Raw genomic sequence first — 24975 nt, forward strand, 5'->3', positions numbered from 1 at the left:
CAGAGAACTGTAGGCATCCTGGAGAAATTTTCAGAGGGAGATGATTGGGAAACCTTCGTGAAGCGACTTGACCAATACTTCGTGGCCAACGAGCTGGAAGGAGAAGGGAACGCTGCCAAACGAAGGGCGATCCTCGCTGTTTGCGGGGCACCAATATATGGCCTCATGAAAAACCTGCACGCTCCAGCAAAACCCAGAGACAAGTCATACGATAAGTTGTGCACATTGGTCTGGGAGTACCTAAACCCGAAGGAAAGCAATCTGATGGCGAGGTATCGGTTCTACATGTACAAGAGTTTTGAAGGCCAGGAAGTGGCGAGCTACATCACCGAGCTAAGGCGTCTTACAGGACATTGCGAATTTGAAGGACACTTGGAGCATATGCTCAGGGACTTCTTTGTACTTGACATTGGCCATGAAGTGATACTTCGCAAACTTTTGACTGTAGAGACCCCAACCTTGGGTAAAGCCATAGCGATAGCCCAGGCGTTTATCTCCACCAGGGACAATACCAAACAAATTTCCCAGCACACTAGTAAGTACTGTGAACAAAGTAACGTTGTTTTCGAATCAAAATGCACATGGCAGGACTTACACGCCTGTAGCTGTATGTCCGCAGATGACTTAGAGTCTGCCATCAAGGGTGGTGAATATAAGGCAATTAACACCTTGTTGGCGCTGTGGGGGTGATCATCGATTCCATCCAAGCCGCTTCAAAGGATACGTTTGCAAAGGCTGTAGAACAATGGGACACCTCCAACGTATGTGCAGGCGAGCTGCAAACCCTGCAAACCACCATGTTGCAGGGGAGGACAGATCCATGGTGGATCATGAAGGACCTGAGCCTCAGACCGAGGAGACAAAGGTATATGGGGTGCACACATTTACCACAAAGTGGCCCCCGATAATGCTGAAGGTTGAATTAAATGGACTCCCGGTGTCCATGGAGCTGGACACGGGCGCAAGCCAGTCCATAATAGGTAAAAAGACTTTCGATAAGTTGTGGTGCAACAAGGCTTCAAGGCCAGTCCTGACTCCCATTCATACCAAACTTAAAACGTACACAAAGGAGCCGATTCCGTAATCGGCAGTGCTATCGTAAAGGTCTCCTACGATGGAGTGGTGCATGATTTATCACTCTGGGTGATACAGGGTGATGGCCCCACGCTGTTCAGCAGGAGCTGACTGGGAAAGATACGCTGCAACTGGGACGACATCCGAGCGCTTTCGTCCGTCGACGACACCTCATGTGCCCAGGTCCTAAGCAAGTTCCCCACGCTGTTCGAACCAGGCATCGGGAAGTTCCAAGGAGCAAAAGTATAGATCCATTTGATTCCAGGGACGCGACCCATCCATCACAAGGCGAGAGCGGTACCTTACATGATGAGAGAGAGGATGGAGATCGAGCTGGACAGGCTACAATGAGAGGGCATCATTTCGCTGATCAAATTCAATTAGTGGGCCAGTCCGATTGTTCCAGTCCTCAAGGGAGACGGTACCATCAGAATCCGTGGTGATTACAAAGTAACTATCAATCGTTTCTCACTGCAGGATAAATACCCACTACCAAAAGCAGACGACCTAGTTGCGACGCTGGCGGGAGGGATAACGATCACGAAGCTGGACTTGACCTCGGCCTACATAACGCAGGAGCTGGAGGAATCTTCTAAATGCCTCATCTGCATCAACACGCACAAAAGTCTTTTCATTTGCAACAAATGCCCAATTTGGATTCGATCGGCCACGGCGATATTCCAGAGGAACATGGAAAGCTTGCTGAAGTCGGTCCCGCGCACCGTGGTCTTCCAGGACGACATCTTGGTTACAGGTCGGGACACCGTCGAGCACCTGCAGAACCTGGAGGAGGTTCTTAGTCGGCTTAATCGTGTGGGGCTCAGGCTAAAACGCTCGAAGTGCGTTTTCCTGGCACTGAAGTGGAGTTCCTGGGGAGAAGAATCGCAGCTGACGGCATCAGGCCCACCGATTCGAAGATGGAGGCAATCGAGAACGCACCAAGACCACAGAACGTGACGGAGTTTTCTGTTCCTGGCCTGTGTCGGTTGCCGTAGTTGTATGCGGACAACTTGAGCGCCCATCTCTGGATGCGGGCCGATGCATTCGCATTTATCCCCTTATTTTCAGAAAAGAGGGATATAAGCGGCTTATGGTCAGTTTCCAATTCAAATTTGAGCCCGAACAGATATTGATGCATTTTCTTTACCCCGTAAACACACACTAACGCTTCTTTTTCGATCATACTGTAGGCCCTCTCGGCCTTAGACAGACTTCTGGATGCATAAGCAACCGGTTGCAATTTCCCAAATTCATTTATAGGACTCCTGAACTACTTTGATCACTTCTTACCGGGTCTTACCACGTTATTAGAACCCCTGCACTCTTTACTGCGTAAAGGAGATGAATGGGTATGGGGTAAAAGCCAAGAAAATGCCTTTGCGAAAGCTAGGAAGCTGTTATGTTCAAACAAATTGCTTGTGTTGTACGATCCATGTAAACGTTTGGTACTAGCATGTGATGTGTCGTCATACGGAGTCGGGTGTGTATTGCAACAAGCTAATGAATTTGGGAAATTGCAACTGGTTGCTTACGCAGCCAGAAGTCTGTCTAAGGCCGAGAGGGCCTACAGTATGATCGAAAAAGAAGTGTTAGCGTGTGTTTACAGGGTAAAGAAAATGCATCAATATCTGATCGGGCTCAAATTTGAATTGGAAACCGACCATAAGCCGCTTATATCCCTCTTTTCTGAAAATAAGGGGATAAATGCGAATGCATCAGTCCGCATCCAGAGATGGGTGCTCAAGTTGTCCGCATACAACTGTGCCATCCGCCACAGGCCAGGAACAGAAAACTGTGCCGATGCTCTCAGTAGGCTACCATTGCCCACCACCGGGGTAGAGATGGCAGCCTGCAGATCTAGTTATGGTAATGGAAGCATTCGAGTGTAAGCAATCGAGAGTTACCACCCAACAGATTAGAACCTGGAAGAGCCAGGACCTCTTACTGTCCTTAGTAAAAAACTGTGTGCTTCACGGGAGTTGATCTAGTGTCCTGTTAAGAGATGCAGGAAGAAATAAAGCCGTACCAGCGGCACAAAGATGAAATGTCGATACAAGCAGACTGCCTCCTATGGGGTAATCGGGTGGTTGTGCCAAAAAAATGCAGGGACACTTTCATTAGTGATGTCCACAGTACCCACGCAGGCATCGTAATGATGACAGCGATAACCAGATCCCACATGTGGTGGCCCGGTATCGATGCAGACTGTGTGCACAAATGTAATACATGTTCCCAGTTAAGCAATGCACCCAGGGAGGCGCCACTAAGTTTATGGTCTTGGCCCTCCAAACCGTGGTCTAGGATTTATGTCGACTATGCAGGCCCGTTCTTGGGAAAAGTGGTTGTAGATGCGTACTCCAAGTGGATTGAATGTGTGATAATGTCGACAAACACGTCCGCTGCCACCATTGAAAGCCTACAGGTCATGTTTGCCACACACGGCCTGGTTGATGTCCTTGTAAGTGACAATGGGCCGTGCTTTACCAGTGCCGAGTTCAAGGAATTCATGACCCGCAATGGGATCAAACCTGTCACATCTGCCCCGTTTAAGCCAGCGTCCAACGGTCAGGCAGAACGAGCAGTTCAAACAATCAAGCGGAGCTTGAAAAGGGTAACTGAAGGCTCGCTGCAGACTCGCTTATCCCGAGTCCTGCTTAGTTACCGCACAAGACCCCACTCGCTCACCAGGGTCCCTCCCGCTGAACTGCTCATGAAAAGGGCACTTAAGACAAGGCTCTCGTTAGTCCACCCTGATCTACATGAACAGGTAGAGAGCAGGCGGCTTCAACAGAATACATATCATAATTGCACAAATGTGTAATGAGAAATTGAAGTAAATGATTCTGTATTTGTGTTGGACTATGGACAAGGTCCCAAATGGGTTGCTTGCACTGTTTTGGCCAGAGGGGAGTAGGGTGTTTGTGGTCAAACTCGCAAATGGACTTATCTGCAGAAAACACTTGGACCAAACCAAACTCAGATTTACGGACTATCCGGAACAACCCACAATAGACTCTACCTTTTTCGACCCTACAACACAAACACAAAGTGGCAACCGACCCAGCGGTTGACCACGAAGCAGAACCCATCACCCCCAGCAGTCCAGCAAGGTCAGCTGCGCAGCAGCCCAGCGAAGGCCCAACAAACGACTCACCAACACCAGCATTTGCACTGAGACAATCAGCCAGGGAAAGGAAGGCCCGAGATCGACTCGCATTGTAAATAGTTACATTACTGACTTCGGGGGTGTGTGGGGGGGGGGGGGGGGGGGGGGGAAGTGTTATGTATGTAATCCTGTAATTACCATGTCTAACCACCAGAGGGCTTATCCCCACAATCCCTTGGGAGCACCTGTATATAAGGAGGCCTCACAGGCTAGAGAGGCAATCTGAGATCTGTAATAAAGGACTAGTCACACTTACTTTGAGCTTGCAATATCTAGTCTGACTCTTTATTCAAGACATAACAGGGGTTGTGCAAGAGGCCAGAATTAGAGGACAGCAGAGATCTCGGAGGGTTGTAGGAGGTTAGAGAGATAGGGAGAGGTTAGGCCATGGAGGGATTTGAAAACAAGGATGAGAATTTTAAAATCAAACCATTGCCGAACCAGGAGCCAATGTAGGTTAGTGTGGGGTGATGGATGAATGGGATATGATGAGAGTTAGGATACGGTCAACAAGGAGAAGTAAAGCTGAAGTAAAAGGAGAAGTAAAGCTACTACTTCTTTTGGGAGCAAGGGAATTAATTTTTAAATAATGGAATGTCAAACAAGGGTGCATCTTTTAATAGTCATTTTGAGAGGCATTGACAGAAGCTGTTATGTAGTCTTAGGTAGGGTCTGGCATGTTGTACAGGTAAACCTAAAGAGCAAACACAGGTATTATAATATGATAGTGTTGTGGGGGTGTATATAAAAACAATCCCCAACACCATCATTTTTGGTCAATTTTGGACATATGCACCAAAATCTAAAAAGGATTTTTTCAGAATTATATTTATATCAAACTTGAATTGCACTAAGTACTCTCCTTGTCACATAAACTGAGCCTGATTATGTCAAGGAATATGTCGAGGAACCAACTAAAGAGCTGGCCATCCTAGACTGGGTCTTGTGTAATGAGAGGATTAATTAGCAATCTTGTTGTGCAAGAGACCTTGGGGAAGAGTGACCATAATATGGTAGAATTCTTCATTAAGATGGAGAGTGACACAGAGACTATGTTCCTGAACTTAAAAAAAAGGTAACATCGATGGTATGAGATGTGAATTGGCTAGGATAGACTGGTGAATGATACTTAAAGGGTTGAGAGTGGATAGACAATGGCAGACATTTAAAGATCACATGGATGAACTTCAACAATTGTACATCCATGTCTGGCGTAAAAATAAAACGGGAAAGGTGGCTCAACCGTGACTAACAAGGGAAATTAGGGATAGTGTTAAAACCAAGGAAGAGGCATATAAATTGGCCAGAAAAAGCAGCGAACCTGAGGACTGGGAGAAATTTAGAATTCAGCAGAGGAGGACAAAGGGTTTAATGAGGAGGGGGAAAATAGAGTATGAGAGTAAGCTTGCAGTGAACATAAAAACTGACTGCAAAAGCTTCTATAGCTATGTGAAGAGAAAAAGATTAGTTAAAACAAATGTAGGTCCCTTGCAGTCAGAATCAGGTGAATTTATAATGGGGAACAAAGAAATGGCAGACCAACTGAACAAATACTTTGGTTCTGTCTTCACTAAGGAAGACACAAATAACCTTCCGGAAATACTAGGGGACCGAGGGTCTAGCGAGAAGGAGGAACTGAAGGAAATCCTTATTAGTCAGAAAATTGAGGGAAATTGATGGGATTGAAGGCCGATAAATCCCCAAGGCCTGATAGTCTGCATCCCAGAGTACTTAAGGAAATGACCCTAGAAATAGTGGATGTATTAGTGGTCAGTTTTCAACATTCTATAGACTCTGGATCAGTTCGTATGGATTAAAGGGTAGCTAATGTAACCCCACTTTTTAAAAAGAGGGAGAGAGAAAACAGGGAATTATAGACCGGTTAGCCTGACATCAGTAGTGGGGAAAATGTTGGAATCAATTATTAAAGATATAATAGCAGCGCATTTGGAAAGCAGTGACAGGATCAGTACAAGAAAGGGAAATCATGCTTGACAAATCTTCTAGAATTTTTGAGGATGTAACTAAGAGTGGACAAGGGAGAACCAGTGGATGTGGTGTATTTAGACTTTCAAAAGGCTTTTGTCAAGGTCCACACAAGAGATTAGTGTGCAAAATTAAAGCACATGGTATTGGGGGTAATGTATTGACGTGGATAGAGAACTGGTTGGCAGACAGGAAGCAAAGAATAGGAATAAACGGGTCCTTTTCAGAATGACAGGCAGTGACTAGTGGGTACCGCAGGGTTCAGTGCTGGGACCCCAGCTATTTACAATATACATTAATGATTTAGATGAAGGAATTGAATGTAATATCTCCATGTTTGCAGATGACACTAAGCTGGGTGGCAGTGTGAGCTGTGAGGAGGATGTTAAGAGGCTGCAGGGTGACTTGGACAGGTTAGGTGAGTGGGAAAGTGCATGGTAGATGCAATATAATGTAGATAAATGTGAGGTTATCCACTTTGGTGGCAAAAACAGGAAGGCAGAATATTATCTGAATGGTGACAGATTAGGAAAAGGGGAGGGGCAACCAGACCTGGGTGTCATAGTACAACAGTCATTGAAAGTTGGCATGTAGGTACAGCAGGCGGTGAAGGCGGCAAATGGCATGTTAGCCTTCATAGTGAGAGAATTTGAGTCTAGGAGCAGAAAGGTCTTACTGCAGTTGTACAGGGCCTTGGTGAGGCCACATCTTGAATATTGTGTTCAGTTTTGGTCTTCTAATCTGAGGAAGGACATTCTTGCTATTGAGGGAGTGCAGCGAAGGTTCACCAGACTGGTTCCCGGGATGGCAGGACTGACATATGAAGAAAAACTGGATTAACTAGTCTTATCTTCACTGGAATTTAGATGAATGAGAGGGGATCTCATGGAAACATACAAAAGTCTGATGGGATTGGACAGGTTAGATGCAGGAAGAATGTTCCCGATTTTGGGGAAATCCAGAACCAGGGGTCACAGTCTGAGGATAAGGGCTAATCCATTTCAGACCGAGATGAGGAGAAACTTCTTCACTCAAAGTATTGTGAACCTATGGAATTCTCTACCACAGAAAGTTGTTGAGGCCAGTTCATTAGATATATTCAAAAGGGAGTTAGATGTGGCCCTTATGGGTAAAGGGATCAATGGGTATGGAGAGAAATCAGGAATGGGGTACTGAAGTTGCATGATCAACCATGATCATATTGAATGGTGGTGCAGACTCGAAGGGCCGAATGGCCTACTCCTGTACCTATTTTCTATGTTTCTATGTGCAATCTCAGTGTCGTATTTGACCTGGAGTTGAGCTTTAAACCCCACATCCTATTTCCACCTCTATAACACTGCCCATCTCTGGCTCTATTTCAGTCCCACTGCTGCTGAAACATTTATGTCATCTTTATAATTTCCTGGCTCAATTATGCCAAGCATCTCTGTGTTGGCCTCTGAGTTCTGCTCTTCCCTATCCCACATAATGCTTGTACGTGTTCATTTGTTCTGAATCTACCTGTACATTGATTTCAAAATCATCAAAGATCCCTCCATGGCTTCATTGTCACTCCCTTCTTTGGCCCTATGTTACAGTACATACCATCCGCTTTACCAATTCTGACCTCCTTCACATCCTCACTTCTCTCTGGCCCATTTTCAACTGCAGAGCCTTCAGATTTCTTTCCTTATACTTCTCTCCTGAAATTTCTCCAGTTTTCTACCTCTATAATTTCACTCAAAAAATGAAAAATCTACCTTTTTGATCTGGTTTCACACACCTCCCCAATCCTCATTCCATTTCTTGTTCTGGTTATTTTTGCATCTGTGAAGCTCTTTCAGACATTTTATTTTGTGCAATACAACTTATATTAATGAAAGTTGTTTTCAGCACAAAGCACTATTTTGCCATTAATGCACTAGTTACAAGCCTTGTTATTCCCTAAGATTTAGAATAAGACTTTCAGTGGAGAATGCAAACAAAATTGTTCTGGTAGGTCTGTGAGATATCAATGGCTTTTCTCATGGATCCTTAATTCTTGAAATACAGTCATTTAAAAAAAAAAAAACGTTTTGCACATCTTTTCTTGTTGTCCTCTCAAAGAAAACCCATATTTGCCATGGCCATTTAAAAGCAATTTTTACCGAGTACTTTACCAGCTCCACCTGAAACTTGATGACACCAATGAGCCTTCATCCCTTGATGCTTTGACTTGTCATCAATGAGGCCTGTGATTTTACTAGAAGTCTCAATGAAGAAATACTTGACCCATTTTGGTCCAATGTTTGAATAAACCATATCCATCAAAGCTTTTACAATTTCTGTTATATTTTAACTTGACCAACAGTCATCCTTTTAAGGCTGAATACATGTCACTTTAATAAAAACAGTATCTGCTTTTGATTCCTATGATCTGAAACCAATTTATAGACATGAAGAAATAAAGCAGGATATTTTCTTACGTATAATATACCTTAATATACATTGTATTCTAGGGTACAATAATGCTGTTATTAAATATTACTGATTACCTAAATAATCTGGCTTCATGCATTTTTGTTTTCTCTAATGGGTGAAAGTCACTTGTTTAGTTGTTAGGCAAGAATAGTAGGGGTGAATTTGGTCTTTGCCGAATCAGTATTCAGTTTTACACCCTATCCAATTTTCACTTATATGGAAAAGAAAATCATGTGGGGTATAGATTGGGCTACCAATTCACCATCACCTCTTTTGCACTACTACCAAAGACCAATTACACCCCCACTGTGTGCTTTGTTTCAATTATAATCTTCCAGAGCAAATCTATAATACAATGTGACAGATTTGCAAACTGATTGTTAAATCTCCTTTTTCTGTGCACACATATCCCATTAACATTGAACCACTGAACTTAAAATTATTTTATAAACTAAATACAAAATGTACTAAATTTGCATATATTAGGAGACATTTGACAACTTTTAACCATAAACCTATTGAAAATATATTTGAATAGGTAGTAGTGATCTATGTAAATATATTTTTAAATAAGCAAATACAAGTGCGACGTCCAAAATCCGGTGTTCTGGAATCCGGACTCCAGGATGATCCGTAGCAGGGTCGTCCAGAATCGCAAAATGTTCCGGAATCCGGACACCCACCAAACCGTTACTGCTGTCAGCCGGGCTCAGTGAAAAATCAAAAAATAAAATCCAACTATTGTACAATGACAAAAATTGCAAGAATAAAAACGCCAATCCTACCTGTTCCAGGCTAGGTCTTCACAGTCACCACACCGCTGCTCCTGGCTTCGCAGCAACTCTGCACAATTCGGCTAGAATCAACTCTGCACAGCACACAAATCCTTTCGTCCAGAATCAACCAAGCTCCTGCGCGCAAGTTCCCTCTTGTGCGCAAATCCCTGGCCAGAATCAAACTCTGCACAGCACACAAGTCCCTTTGGCCAGAACCAACCAAGCTCCCGCACGCAAGTCCACTCCCGCGCGCAAGTCTCTGGCCAGAATCAAACACTGCAGCTCCCTAAAGCAGCATCTGCGGGATTGGATCGCCACACCCCATGACTCCGAGCGGAGCTGAACCGACCTCACCCGAGCTGACCCGACCAGATTGCGATTTTAAGTTTGCACATCTGTACCTGTAATAAAAAATACTATAGGGCTACCCCAGCTGACCCACCTACACCCCATGCTGAGACCCCACCTGACCCACCTACATCCTATAATCAGACCCCACCCAACCTGACTCCATTGCTGTGGGTCCCTGCAGATAAGGATTGTGAATTTGTGTTGTGTCATTGCAAATGTCAAAAAGGCCAACAGATACCCCAGTAGGTTCAGATAAAAGGAAAGAGGAAGCATAGTTCACTTTCAATTGCGAAGAAAGTGGAGTTATTCCAGAGATTAGATAGATTCAGTGAGATAGATTCAACGAGAAGATTGAGTGAGAAGTATGGTGTTGGACTCTCCACCATCTATATCATCAGAAAACAGAAAGAACAGCTCACAAAGTTTTATGCAGAAAGTGATGTTCAGAAGGAAATGAGTAAGAGAAAAACTATGCATAAGCCTAAATGTGATGATTTGGAATGAGCAATGATGGAATGGTGGCGACAGAAGCGAAGTGAAAAGGTTCCTTTGTCTGGCCCAATGATGGTGCAACAAGCTAAAATATTCCATGCGAGTACTCTTCTGGTTAACTAACCAAATTTAAAAGGCATCATGACATAAGGAACTGAAAGTATGTGGTGAGAACGCCTCAGCAGATCATGAGGCAGCTGAAAATTATGTTGGTGTGTTAGTCAAACTAATTGTTGATGAAAGCCTTTTACCTGAGCAATTGTACAATGCTGATGAGACAGCACTGTTTTGGCGCTACGTACCGGGAAAGACATTAGCAGAAGAAGAAACACAGCCAGCAGGTGTAAAAGACGCCAAGGATAGATTGACTGCTCGCTGCTGCAAAATGCGGCTGGGACACAAGTGTAATCTTATGGTCATTGGGAAAGCCAGCGCCCAAGATGTTTCAAGGGTTTGAGAGTATTGCCAGTGTATTATTATGCCAATAAGAAAGCATGGGTAACCAAGCTAATCTTTCTGAACTGGTTTGAGAAGAGTTTTGTCCCTCAGGCACGTGCTCATTGCACTGAAGCTGGCCTTGAGGAAAATTGCAAAATATACTTGCTGCTAGACAATTGCTCAGCACATCCTGATGCTGACTTAGTAAAGGATAATGTCCATGGAATCTACTTACCTCCAAATGTTACATCATTGATACAGCCAATGGACCAAGGAATTTTGAGATCGATGAAGTGTCTCTATAAAATCGAGTTTATGAGGTGTTTGCTTAATGCTGTGAACACAGGCATGGGAATAAAAGCATTCTCAAAAGCTTTCTCTATCAAGGACGCCATATGGGCAGCTGTGGATACATGGAACTTGGTAACTGCAGACACCTTGGGCAATGCTTGGCATTACATCTGGCCATCAACTATGTTTATTGAAGATGATGCTGATGATGCTTCTCGGGACTGTCAAGGTTTGTGTGTGTCCAGGGAAAAAGTAATGATTACTCAACTTTGCGAAGCTGCGCAGGAATTGAATGGGAACGATATCGCAGAACTCATGGACATAGACAACGACGCTCCCATTGTGCATGCAGGGACAGATGAAGAAATCATGCAAAGGGTTTTGCATCCAGAAGAAAAGGATGAAAGCAGTGAGATGATGATGATGCCTGTGATCAAGTTGAAAAAGTGCCGATTGACAAAGCAATCAATCTTTGTCAAGAATTAATTCATGCCTTAGAGCAACGAAGCTTCATAAGTGAAGAAGAAATACTGCAGGTTTACAGAATTCAGGAAAGATTAGTGAAAGAAAAGCCCAAAATAATTAAACAAACAACAATATTAAATATCTTTCAAAAGATGTCGCAAGAGAAAGCCCAAGACCTACAGCGTGCAACTACACTAGTAATTTCCACATTTGATAATCCTATTGCTGGCCCATCATCAGCTCCAGACATCATAGCTGAGCCCTCTACCTCAAGCACAACCTCCAGCCAATTGTAACTGTACCTGTTTATTTTTACTCTGTTTAACAAATAAAAGCCTTCATTTACTGTTTTATATTTCATAACTTAACTGTTTTACAAATAAAAACCTTTATTATATTTCATGCTTTGAGTGCTGTACATTCCGTTCCAAATTTGAAGATGGTAGCAAAAGATACAGGCCGGGAAGCTCACATTAAGTACAGTTACAGGGTACTGTGTTGCAAAAAGAGAGGGAGGCTTACCATGCTTTGTGAAGAAGCGAGGACTACAAGACCTGCAAGGAGAAGAACTACAAGATGACGTTCAAAAACCGGAAATATCGCAACCTGGGCCCGGGCATTTCTGGACTCAGGATGCACTTCGGCATTCTGAAATCCGGAAATACCCGAACCTGGGCTCGGGCGTTTCCAGACATCAGAAACACGTTCCGAAATCTGGAAAAAACACGGAAACCGGCTCGGCCTCGGTCCTGAGGTTGCCAGATTCGGAAGGTTGTACCTGTAGTAAAATAGCATTTACAGCTTATTACAGAGGCAGAGAACCCAATAGCTAAATTGAATAAGAAAGGAGTGTCTAATACTATAAACAAACCTTGCTGTATTTTAACCAATCACAAGTAGAGAAACGCCTTTCACTTATATGCATAATACATAAATGTGTAAAAATAGTTAATATAGAAAACTAATAGTGAAACTTATTTTTCTATCATTTAACATTAAAGATCATATTTCCCTCCATTCTTGAATGGTAGTGAAAAGTCAACATGATTATAAATGTAAAGAAAGCCGCACACAACTTTACAATACCAATATTGAACAGAAGAAAATACACTTAAGTGTTTTACATTGTATATAATTTGAAAATGATATCTCTCATCATAGGGTAGGGTTTAAGTGATTTTAATTGAGATTTCCAGTTTGAAGCTATGAACGGTCAAAATCAGATTGTCCAAGATCAAATATTAGCGTGAATGACAATAATTAAAACTTACTGCAACTGCCTCCAGAATTTGTTTGACAACATCTGCAGCATCTTTTTCACTGTAATATCCTTTTTCAACAATCCTACAAAAAGAAAACTGTGTTAGTGAAGGCAAAGTAATGAGTATTTTTATGTCAGTCTGATTATTTGTATTCATGAACAATTGATACACTTTTAATAGAGCCAGGAACTTCTACTGTCAAGTTACTTACAATGTTACAATGCACATTGAGATTGTCACATTATCACATCAATATTCTCATAATATTACAACTTCGTAGTATTGCACAAGAACCCTTTATAAATTTTTAATACATAAGATTACATAGAATATACAGAATAGAAACAGGACATGCGGCCCAACTCGTCCAAGCCAGTGTTTATACTCCACCCACTCTTCTTCATCTAACCCTATCAGCATAACCTTCTATTCTTATCTCCGTCGTGTTTAGTTAGATTCCCTTAAAATGCAACTATGCTATTAGCCTCAACTCTGACTGTAGAGAGTTCCACATTCTAACAGCTCTAGGTAAAGAAGTTTCTATTGGATTTACTAGTGACCATCTTATATTTATGGGCCCTAGTTTTGTTACCCCCACAAGTGGGATCATCATCTTAACGTGAAACCCTCCATCCTTGCAAAATACCGCCCCATCTCCAACCTCTCTTTGCTCCCCAAAGTCCTTGAAAGTGTTGACTCCCAAATCCTTGTCCATTTGTCCCGCAACTCTGTTTGAATCCCTCCAATCAGGTTTCCGCCCCTGCCACAGTACTGAAAAGGCCCAACTCAAATGACATCCTATATGACTGTGGTAAACTATTCCTCCTCATCCTTATCGACCTATTTGCAGCCTTTGACACGGTTGACCACTCCATCTTCCTCCAACACCTCTGTCGTCCAGCTGGGTGGGACTACCCTCGCCTAGTTCCTTCCTTATCTATTCAATCGTAGCCAAAGAATCATCTGCAATGGCTTCTCTTCCTGCTCCCACACCGTTACCTCTGGTGTCCCCCAAGGATCTATCCTTGGCCCCCTCCTATTTCTCAGCTACATTCTTGCATCGGTGACATCATCCAAAAACACGTCAGGTTCCACATGTACATTGATGACACCCAGCTCTACTTCACCATCACATCTCTCGACCCTTCCACTGTCTCTGATTTGTCACACTGCTCGTCTTACATCCAGTACTGGATGAACAGAAATTTCCTCCAATTAAATAGTAGAAAGACTCAAAAGCCTTTTTCCCACTACATTTTAAATTTACCTGATTGGCCACGGGAACCACACTGCTCAGGAACCATGTCTGTCGGCCTGAGTGGCCATTGCTCCAGCTGATTAGTTGACAGCATGAAATGTACTAGAAAAGCTCCCACCTGATATCTGAACACTTTCCTCAGGTAGAAGCTGTTGCTCACTGCATTCCCAGCAGATTCTGTAAGCTGCAAGTCTTTCCAGCAAATTCTCCATCCAGTGTCACCTCATTGTAAGAACCTTTCTCATTATTGACAAACTGCATCTGTCATCTATACTTCACCTGCCATCTATTCCACCAACATGGGTGCCATTTATACTGTCTCACTTTGGTCCTCAGAATCAGACCACAATGAGCCTCAACACTAGCAGCACCAGGCACACCAACAACACCACCAACCTTCTCCACAATCACCTGATGCTGCACAGGACTGAGTGCATCAGAACCTGAGCACATTGCTGCCCAGGAGGTCAGGGATGGCCTCATCATGGCCAGATTTACTTAACTTGGCGCTGTACACCCATATGGCTGCCATATGATGCGCCAGGTTGGCACCATCCCACACCAACACCATAAAGCATCCCTGCAATGCCCAAGCCATTCCTTTCACACACACCACCACATTACTGGAGGTACTGTTATGTCTCACTACAACTCACTAAGCCACTTCCAAAGGTGTCCAAGACGGAAAAATTATGTCACCTAAAGATTTTTATGTTGGACAGCACATTAACGGAAACTTTACATAAACATTGGATGAAACACCCAACAGGCTCCGTTGTGAATCTACCTGTGTGTCATCTTTCTCTTCCACGTGTTTCTATGAGGTGCTAGCCCTGTATCTTCAGCAGAGATAGAGGCAACCTGCACTCTTCCCTGCTGCCAAGGAGCTGGAGAGCACCTTGCTGCACATCAGTGGGGCCATGAGGACCCATGCCTATGCTGACATCCCTCCGAGAGAGGAGATGTAAGAACCTCTGCCATCTATTGTCCATACATAGCCATCTATCCTCCATAGATAGCCATATATTCTCTATAGTGATCATGTGCTCCTATGAGTGGCACATTAGCTGCTCCATGTAGGTGACCATTCTATCCATGGAGGAGCTTGCAGTTGCTATCGCCAGCGACACGATGGTGCTCATGTTGGAGATGGACTCCTCCATTCTCTGAATATTTGCAGACATCACACTTGCAAAACTTGTCAGAGCCCCTACACTTCTTCCTGTACCTCGGGTTTCTCACTATCTTCATGGCCCCCGAGGTTCAGTGCCTGCATGCAGCAGGGCAGAGCTAGAAGCATCCTGCGCCCTGCGGTGAGGGCCCTCCACTGCTGTCCCTGTCTCCACCATCTGCTCTTACTGACTTGCGAGTTGTGAGACACCAGGTGACAATAATACTCTATCTCGCGTGGGACCCACTTAGATGTGCATATCTCGGCTGGTGCTGAGTGCGCTTATGTCTGGTGACGGTGCACCTCAGAGGCTGCAGGTTCCTCTGAGGAGTTGTCTTCCCCTTCCTCCTGGACAGTGGGGGGATGGGGAGGGGCTCTTGGTGGACTTGTGGGAGAGTAAAGAGATGAGTTAGATATGCCATATGAAGAATGGGCACAGATACCATTATGCACGTGATGACCATTCAATGGCTGCTGACATCAGTCCCCATATAAGTGACTGCTGCATGCCATGTAGTTGTATGATATGTAATTTTGTCACCAGGTTGCTGAGATGTCCCCCTCTCTCTGTCTCCCACCTCCAGCTGCTCTACAACACCAGATATTTCTGAAGCAGTCTCCTCTGCTGTTGTAAGGCTTGCAAATGATGGAGGGTTACCACTGGCTCTCACCCCCTCTCTCTTAGTTTGAACTCTCTTTTCTTGCAAGGAGGGAAAGAAGAGAAGGTTGAATGAGAGTTATGGAATAAGTGTAAGGAATGGATGGGTTTGATCTTTAGAGGGAACTATGATGGAGTGGCATGTCAAAGTCAAGTGGCCTCCTTGTGTATTGTTAGTTGGTATGATTGCACCAGGATGAAGCTGATTTGTACTAATGTTTACTGATCCAATGAGATCATTGAAACGTTTGTGGCATTGCACCCAGGTCCTCCTGACCACATCCCTGCTGATGACCTCCTGACCACATCTCTGCTGGTGACTTCCTCTGCAATCTCCAAACAGGCTATTTTGGTCTTCTGGGGAGGTGTCTTCCATCCATTAGAAGGGAAGAGGACCTCCCTGCGTGCTCTGACTCCCTCTAAGCAGTCACTGTCAGTGTTTGCAGCACTCCAATGCTGTAGTGCATTGACAGCACTATGTAATGTGGCCATGGCCCCTTTAAAGATCCCAGCTGAAAACACGTCATGAATGATATCAACAGACCCGCATCATTTAATTGGGCTGGATAACGTACAGGGCAGGCTTAATAGAGCCTATAAATATCAAGTTGTTCTGTGGAGCAGGATGGAGCCAGCAACGGGCTCGCAACTCGCCATGGCAGCCGCCCGCACTACACCCGCCCAGGTAAAGAAAATTCGGCCATTGTCTTCGGTCCCCACCATAAACTCCCTTCCCTAGCCAGCAACTCCATCCCACACCCTAGTCACTCTCTGAGGCTGAGCCAGACTGTTCACAACCTTGGTGTCGTATTTGACATTGAGATGAGCTTCCAACCAAATATCCGCTTCATCAACAAGACTGCCTACTTCCACCTCCATAACATCGCCTGTCTCCGCTCCTGCCTCAGCTCATCTGCTGCTGAAACCCTCATCCATGCCTTTGTTACATCTAGACTTAACTATTCCAAAGCTCTCCTGGCTGGCCAACCAACTTCCACCCTCCATAAACTTGAGCTCATCCAAACCTCTGCTGCCCTGCAGAGTGCGCAGCGGCCTTCCCCTTTAATGGAAGGGGAGGGACATTGAAATGAGTCAGTACTACGCGGAGGAGGCACATAGTACTGCCGATCCCACCCGAGTAGCACCCCAGATACTGCCCCAACAGAAAGTGGAGCATGCAGGAAGTCCCTCTTATTATCCAAGCAGTATATGGCCTCCTTATTCTTCCTACCAAAATGCACCACCTTACACTTATCACTGTGATTATTTGCACAGTCTTATGCATATGTGCCTGCGAGGGGGGGCAGGGCCTAAGCAACATCCCACCCCCACCAGAACGGAGCAGGTGCAAAAGGACACAGAAGCCCTGACACCACCAAATCCCGGGATTCTCTCACACTCTGCAAGCACCAAGGAGCTGCGCGTGAACCCCGTGCAGGCCAGAGAGAGTGAGAGGCGGCAGAGTGATCACACCCCTGAGCCCCAACACCACCAAACCCCAAGATCGACCCGCGCTAGGTAGGAGAGTACGAGAGCCTGCAAAGCGAGTAGGGCCCTGACCCCTGATACAACCAAACCCCGGTATCCTTACACACACTGCCAATTATTTTGACAGCAAAATCTGCCCTTTAGAAAACAGAGTTACAAAAAGTCTGTTTGCTTTATTTCAAAAGGTGGTTAATTATACATCTTAATTATATGTCATCTTTGAACAATATTAATAACGCCAGATAAAAACTCCATTTGAGACCTAGTTGTCTCAGCCACCAACAACAAAGCCATTGGATGGTACAGATTCAGAAGATTCACCCCACTCAGGCCTGAGACAGAAAGGATCTACTCCTGGAGAGGCATGTCCAATGTGTGTTTACAGAGCGATATACTAATATAATGTATAGCAAAGGGTTTTTAGTTGCACATATAGTAAGCAGCAATTTAGCCAAAATTCCATAGTACAGGAGCAGCGACCAAAATCTGGAGTTCCGGAATGTTTCGGAATCTGGACCGATTGGTGGCAGGGTCGTCCAGAATCCGTAAAATGTTCCGGAATCCAGACCCGCCGACCCTGCCGACCTTGGGCCTCACCGCCACTACCCTTATCTCGGGGCCTCCTCGCCAGCCCGCCCGAACACCTCCTCTGTGACGGGGCCCGCCCAAACAGCTCCACCATGGCAGGGCTTGCCTGAACAGCTCCGCTTCGGCGGGGCTTGTCCGAACACTTCCTTGGCGGTGGGGTCCCGCCCGACGACCTCATCGACAGGGCTGGTGGTCTGAACAGTTCCTCGGCGAGCCCCCCCCCACCCGCCTTTCTGACGTTCCGAAATCTGGAAATACCCAAACCTGGGCTCGGGTGTTTCCAGATTTGTGACGTCAAAAAGATGATCCAAAGTCCAGAAAAACGCGGTATCCGGAATGGTCTCAGTCCCAAGGGTTCCCAATTCTGGACGCTGCACCTGTACTGGTGCATAATGACCTCCAACTTCATCAGTATGCTATGGGCACTCATTTTAACTGGCTAATGCTGACCAGTTTTTAAATAAACAGCCCACACTGCGAGGACAGCCATGCAAAATTTACACTAATATATTCCTAGAATTTCACAACAAATACTGAATTGTGCACTTGTAATAGATTTCGAATGCAATTACACTGAATGATGAATTTATTTACAGTTTTCACTAGTCTCAGGTCCTATTAACATTTTATTAACCCCTTTCCTGATAATTGTGACTCATGTTGGAATACTGGCATTGGCAGCCCTCCAGTATACTGTCCTTGTGGCCTCTCTTCACATGTGAACCATGACAGTGAATAGTATCAGGCTGTTCAACTATTGAGGGAATCACACACAGAACAGTCCTGTTCACAACTGATGTCCACACATTTGTTTTTAAATGCAGGAAGGAAAGTAACAAGGTGAAGAGATTTAAGGAAAGGGTCTCAGAATTTGAGGGCAAAGAATGCAGATGGCTCAGCCACTAAGTAAAGAATGTGGTTTGTTGGGGATGGTATACATAATAGCCAAAAATCAAAAAAGACATTAGTGCAGAAGTTGAGACATAAAGCTGGAGAGGGTTTCAGAAGTAGAGTGGAACAAGGCCATCAAGGAATTTGTAAACAACTAAGCCCAGCTGTCAGTCTGAAGATTAAGCAGCATTATTTTTAAGGATACAAGAAAACAAAATGAATGAAGAATAAAAGGCTTCACTCAATCATTGGCTCACTCTCTGTGTCACTGAGCACTCAAGCACAACATCATGGCAGTTATACTGCCAAGTAATATTTAAAGAACGAGTCTGAAGGTTGTAGGTTCAAGCCCCGCTTCAGAAACTTGAGCATAAAATTTACTCTGACACTCCAGTGTGGTCCTGAAGTGTTGTCCTTCGGATGAGACGTTAAACCGAGACCTTGCCTGCTCTCCTAGATGGGCGTAAAAGATCCCATTACACTATTTTGCAGATGAGCAGGGGCGCTCTCCCCGGTGTCCTGGCCAATATTTATCTCACAACCAACACCTAAAAACAGATTAACTGATCATTATCACATTGCTGTTTGTGGGACCTTGCTGGAAGTAAATTGGCTGCCACATTTCCTACATTACAAAAGTATCTACACTTCAAAATTGTTCTTAATAGGCTGTAAATCACCATGGGACATCCTGAGATTGGAAAAAAAGGCACTATATAAATGCAAGTCTTTCTTTCTTTAAAATTGAAGCCCATAGAATTAAAGGGGCAATGGCTGCATGGTTAAGAAATTGGCTATGGGACAGAAAGCAGAGAGTAGTGGTGAACGGTTGTTTTCCAGATTACAGAGACGTGTGCAGTGGTGTCCCCTCGGGGTTGGTGTTGGTATCACTGCTCTTTTTGATATATATTAATAACCTAGGGTTTCGTATATAAGCCATAATTTCAAAGTTTGCAGATGACAAGAAACTAGGAAATGTAATAAAGTGAGGAGGATAGTAACAGACTTCAGGAGGACAAAGACAGACTAGTGAAATGGGAAGATACATGGCAAATGAAATTTAACGCAGAGAAGTGTCAACTGATTCATTTTAGTAGGACAAATATGGAGTGGCAACATAAACTAAATGGTACAATTTTAAAGGGGACAGAATTAATTACCAGGGGCCATACAAGCTATGATCTGGAATGCATTGCCTGAAAAAGGCAGTCGAAGCATATTCTATAATGGCCTAGATTTTGTGGTAAGAATAATGGTGAGGTCAACAGCGTTCATTGTTATTAAAGAGTAAACTTCACAGAAACATTTAGCATCCGCACATGTGCAATTAAACACAAAGCAGCAAGTTGCTGCCCGATTTACCCTGCTTCTCCACAAGCTTCACTACATTGGTACCACGCTGAGAGATTCGGCATTCAAGCACATGAAGGGCGGGACGTTCCCGTGCTTACCCACTAAATACGGCAAAAAATGTTATGGCTTGGCCAGTCACTTCAAAGTGAATTTTAAACTGCATGCTGGTGGTCCACAACCCGAGGGTTTACCTGTCTTTCTTCTGCCACTTTCCTAGCCGTGGGAACCCTCTCCACTTCGCCAGAATTTCCATGCCCCCTGCCCCTTTGCTATTCTGCAGAAACTATTTCCACTTTTTCTGGACCCATTCTGTCTTAGTCCGATTATCACCCACCTTTGCCTTGCACCATCTTCATATTTGTCATTTAATCACCTGTCCCTCTTTTCTCTGGCTCTGTATTTGCGTAAAAGTTGTTAATCTCTAACATCTTCCAGTTCTGATGAAAGTTCATCGACCTGAAACATTGGCCGGAATCTTTACCTTCGAGTCGGGGCGGGTACGGACGGTCGTTCCGAAGTTTTCAACACTGCGCGTTGAACTCAATTACATCAATTGAAACAGTCATGCGGGTTTCTCGGACAATTAAATGGTGCGGGTCTGATGACATCACCCGTGACTTGCTTTCAGCTCAGATATTTAAAGAAGCCTTGCACTCATCCCAGTTGAAGGTTGTTGGAGACATAAAGGTGGTTGGGAGAGGTAGTTATTGGTCTATATCGCAGAGACTTCAATGGGTGCAAGCAAACATGGAGTCACGGCGACAGAAGACTGCGCCCAGTTTCTCAGATGCCTGGAAGTCCTGGTTCAGGAGTCAGAGCATGCAGGGAGATCCTATTCCCTGGCAGCGGCAGGAAAAGAGCAGCCAGAGTAACCAAAAGGGCAGGCTGGAGATTGCCCAAGAAATGAACAGTGGGGATGTTGTCAGCCGTTCCTGGAAGAGACTTAATGATCTCATGAGGTCAGGAAAGGTCACTACAATGCCATATTCAACTACATCCTGATGTGCATGTCATCCCTAATTCCATCACTCTGCCTTCTCAAGCCTACTCCTGCACGCCACTCCTCACACCAGCCTACCTTGCAGGTGCACCCATCCCTCATTAGTCACATCCCCATCTGACTATCCACCACTGACACTCACCCTCATCCTAATGCAATCCTACAAAGTAATGAACAAAAGAAGGCCATTTCAGCAATGACACGCCACTTCCTCATCGTCACCCTCTACAGATGTAGCCCATACATACCTTACAATCATTCCATCACTCTCACTCAAAGTTCTCTTCCTTCAAATTTGATACCAGCAGAGGAGGATACGCTCTAAATAAGTGGATTGACAGAACTTCTGGTGGTGGGAGATGGCGAGAGGGGGACCTCCCAGCAACCTGATGACTGAATTAAATATGCCACATGGCATACAACAGTTACTCTTGGTGACTAATGGCAGCAGCCAGTGAAATATCATCATGTAACATTACACATTCCTTTCATAAGTGGTCTAATTTATGTCTTTACTCTCCTACAGTCCCATTAAGTCCCACCCTACCCCTACTCACTGTCCAGCCGGAGGAGGAAATTGACTCCTCAGAGGAAGCTCCATTCTCTGAGCGTGCACCGTCACCAGACCCATGCGCACCCAGCACCAGCGCAGATACGAGCAGGTCGGTGGGTCCAGCGAGACATACAGTAGTGTTTTCACCTGGTGTCTCACACATCACAAGCGAGCAAGAGCTGATGCTGGAGACAGGGACATAATGTCCTCGCCGGAGGGTGCAAGATGCTCCAAGCTCTGCTCAGCTGGATGCAGATGGTGAACCTCGGGGGCCGTTGACAAAGAGGTTGATCCTGAAGGAACAGCAACAAATGCACAAGGCTCTGGCAGTTTTCCCAGCCATGATATATATGCGTGATTCTACAGAGAATGGAGGAGTCCATTTCCAACATGAGCAGCACCATATCGCAGACGATGATGTGCTGTTCCATAGAAAGTATGGCCGCCTGCATGGAGCAGCTAATGCGTCAGTCCAACGAGAACATACTTGCTGTGAACAATAGATTGCAGTTGACATCATCTATAGGAGGGATACCAACATAGACTTCGGCATTTTTGCCCTACTGAAGTGCACAAAGTGTTGTCCAACTCCTTGTTAGCAGGGAAATATGGGTGGCCCATGAGAGAGATAATGGTGAGAGGGGACATGGAAGTGGGGGCTTTTCTCAAAGTGCTCACACTTCTCCCCCATTATCTCCCCCTCAGTCAGAGCCCCACATGCTGCCTCGCATCCCGATGGCTGAGTCTGCCCCTGCACAGTTGCAGGAGGAGAAGTTTATGGCGGGTCCCCACAGGCCCTAAAACCCAGAGGACATCCACCAAAAGTGTCGAAGCAATCACAGCAAGGAAGTGAGCTGGCTCCCTCTACCTTTGCTGAAGCCACATGGGTTACACCTCATAGAAGCACTCGGAAAAGAAAAATGACACAATTGTAGATGCACAAGGGTGTTTGCCAAAATGTTGGTGTCATGATGCACATAATGCACTACTTTGCCACTTTGTCCATTTTTGCCTGCTACCTGGGAAGTGGCTTTGTAACTTGGAGTGAATGGTGAGACATTACTTAACCTCGAGCAAATGGGTGTTTGGTTGACAGAAATGGTTTGGTAATTTTTGGACTGCTTTGTGATGGTGGGGAGTGGGGGAGAAGTTAGTACAGCATCTGGGAGCCATATGGGTGCACTGGTGCAACTTAAGTAAATCAGGCCATTATGAGGTCATCCCGTCCTCCTGGGCGGCAATGTGCACCACTACTGGGGCCATCTCCACCTCAGGTTCCTTCTTCCTCCTCCTCCTCGTGTTCCACCTGTTCCTTCTCGTGTTCCACCTGTTCCTCCTCCTCCTCCGAAGAGACTGTGCACTCTGTGCCTTGCTCCTCCTGCAGCTCCAATCCTCGCTGCTGCGCTATGTTGTTCAGGGTGCAGCAAACGACAATGATTCTGGAGACCCTGGCTGGTGCATACTGAAGGGCTCCTCCAGATCTGTAAAGGCATCTGAAGTGCATCTTCAGCATACCAATTGCTTGCTCTATGATACATCTGGTGGACATGTGGCTTTCATTATAGTGCTCCTTGGCTTCATTGCTTGGCCTCCTCAAGGGTATCATCAGCAAAGACTTCAGTGGATAGCCCTTGTCTCTGAGCAGCCAGTCATTACTTCTGTTTGGAGATGCGAAGAGCTGAGGGAGAGTGGACTGGTGAAGGACAAAAGAGTCATAACAGCTCCTAGGGAATGTGGCACACACATGCATGATGATCTTTTTATGGTTGCATACGAGTTTCACATTGAGGGAGTGGAAGCCTTTCCAGTTCACAAACACTCCTGGGTGATGTGGGGGTGCCTTGATGGCCACATCTGTGCAGTCGATAACGCCCTGCACCTGTGGGAAGCCAGCCAGAGCCGGAAAGCCGAGCACCCACTCAATAACACTGGCTTCATCAGTTGCAAAGTTTACATAAGTGGCTGATTTGTGAATCATTGCATCGGTCACCTGGGTGATGCATTTGTGGGCTGTCGACTGCGAAATTCTGCAAATGTCTGCTGCAGATCCCGGGAAGGAGCCTGAGGTGAAGATGTTAAGGCTGCTGGTGACTTTGACAGCCACTGAACCAGGTCCTCTGGTCTATGACGATCTGGCACAATAGCCTGAGCCTCCTGAAGTGCTGCTGTTCATTCATGTCCAGGAAGCTCATTCTCTGCCTGTAGATCTTGTGTTGGGGGTATCCCTGTGTGCTGCTCCCCTCTCTCCTTTGGAGCATCAGGTCGGTGAGAAGAAGGCTGCTGGTCTTGTTACTACTGCAAGTGTGGCTGGTGTTGTTGGTGCTGGAGCTCATCTTGGTCTGCCCATTGAGGGAGTGGAAGCCTTTCTGTTTCACAAACACTCCTGGGTGATGTGGGGGTCCAAGGTGAGATAGTGTAAGCGGCACCCATGTTGATCTGATAGATGCCAGGTAAAGTGGAGATCAGAGGCACAATCCTCCAATGTAGTGAGTGACGAGCAATGTGGTGAGAGTTGTTATGTATGTAACTATGTAATACTTGCCACCAGAGGGCGCGACTGTTGGAATCCTAATGGTCACCTGCACAGACGTGCAGGGCCAGTATCAAAGGTTGGCTGCCATGTTGTTTAGGCACTCTGGAGTTGTAATAAAGAAGACTAAGCTCACACTAAGTTTAGCTCACAGTACTCAGCCTCGTGGAGTTCTTCTATACACAACAATTGGCGACGAGTAACAGAATACGAACCTTCACGCAACCATGGTTGCCTTTGGAACATTAAAGAGATTCGTAGAGGGTGTTGATTGGGAAGCCTTCATTGAGCAGCTCGACCAGTACTTCGTGGCCAATGAGCTGGAAGGAGACACTAACGCGGCCAAGCGCAGGGCAGTTCTCCTCACCATCTGTGAGCCTAAAATATACGGCCTCATCAAGAATCTGCTCGCATCGACAAAACCAATGGAGAAGGAATATACAGAGTTGTGCACGCTGGTTCAGGACCACCTCAAACCAAAGGAAAGTATCCTCATGGCCAGATATCGTTTTTACACGCACCATCGCTCTGGGGGCCAGGACGTGGCGGATTATGTCGCTGACCTGAGACGCTCGCGGGACCTTGCGATTTTGGAGCTGTGTTGAGGCAAATGCTGCAGGAATTTTTCGTGCTGGGCATCAGCCACGAGGTCATTCTTCGAAAGCTGCTGGCTGCCGAAACCCTAGACCTGAGCAGGGCCATCGTGATCGCCCAGGCATGCATGGCCACGGACGATAACACC

General features: G+C 45.4%; 1 protein-coding gene across 1 annotated transcript in view; it reads right to left on the bottom strand.

Moving 5' to 3' along the window:
• The window catches only part of LOC139234129 (calcium/calmodulin-dependent protein kinase type IV-like), a 406822-nt gene that overhangs the window by 150544 nt on the left and 231303 nt on the right, over nt 1-24975 (bottom strand). Inside the window, exon 5 of the mRNA XM_070865140.1 lies at nt 12753-12825. Within this exon, the coding sequence (XP_070721241.1) occupies nt 12753-12825 (73 nt within the window). The remainder of the gene's footprint in view (nt 1-12752; nt 12826-24975) is intronic.

Source organism: Pristiophorus japonicus, chromosome 1 (genome assembly GCF_044704955.1).
Source record: "Pristiophorus japonicus isolate sPriJap1 chromosome 1, sPriJap1.hap1, whole genome shotgun sequence".
NCBI classification, from domain to species: Eukaryota; Metazoa; Chordata; class Chondrichthyes; family Pristiophoridae; genus Pristiophorus; species Pristiophorus japonicus.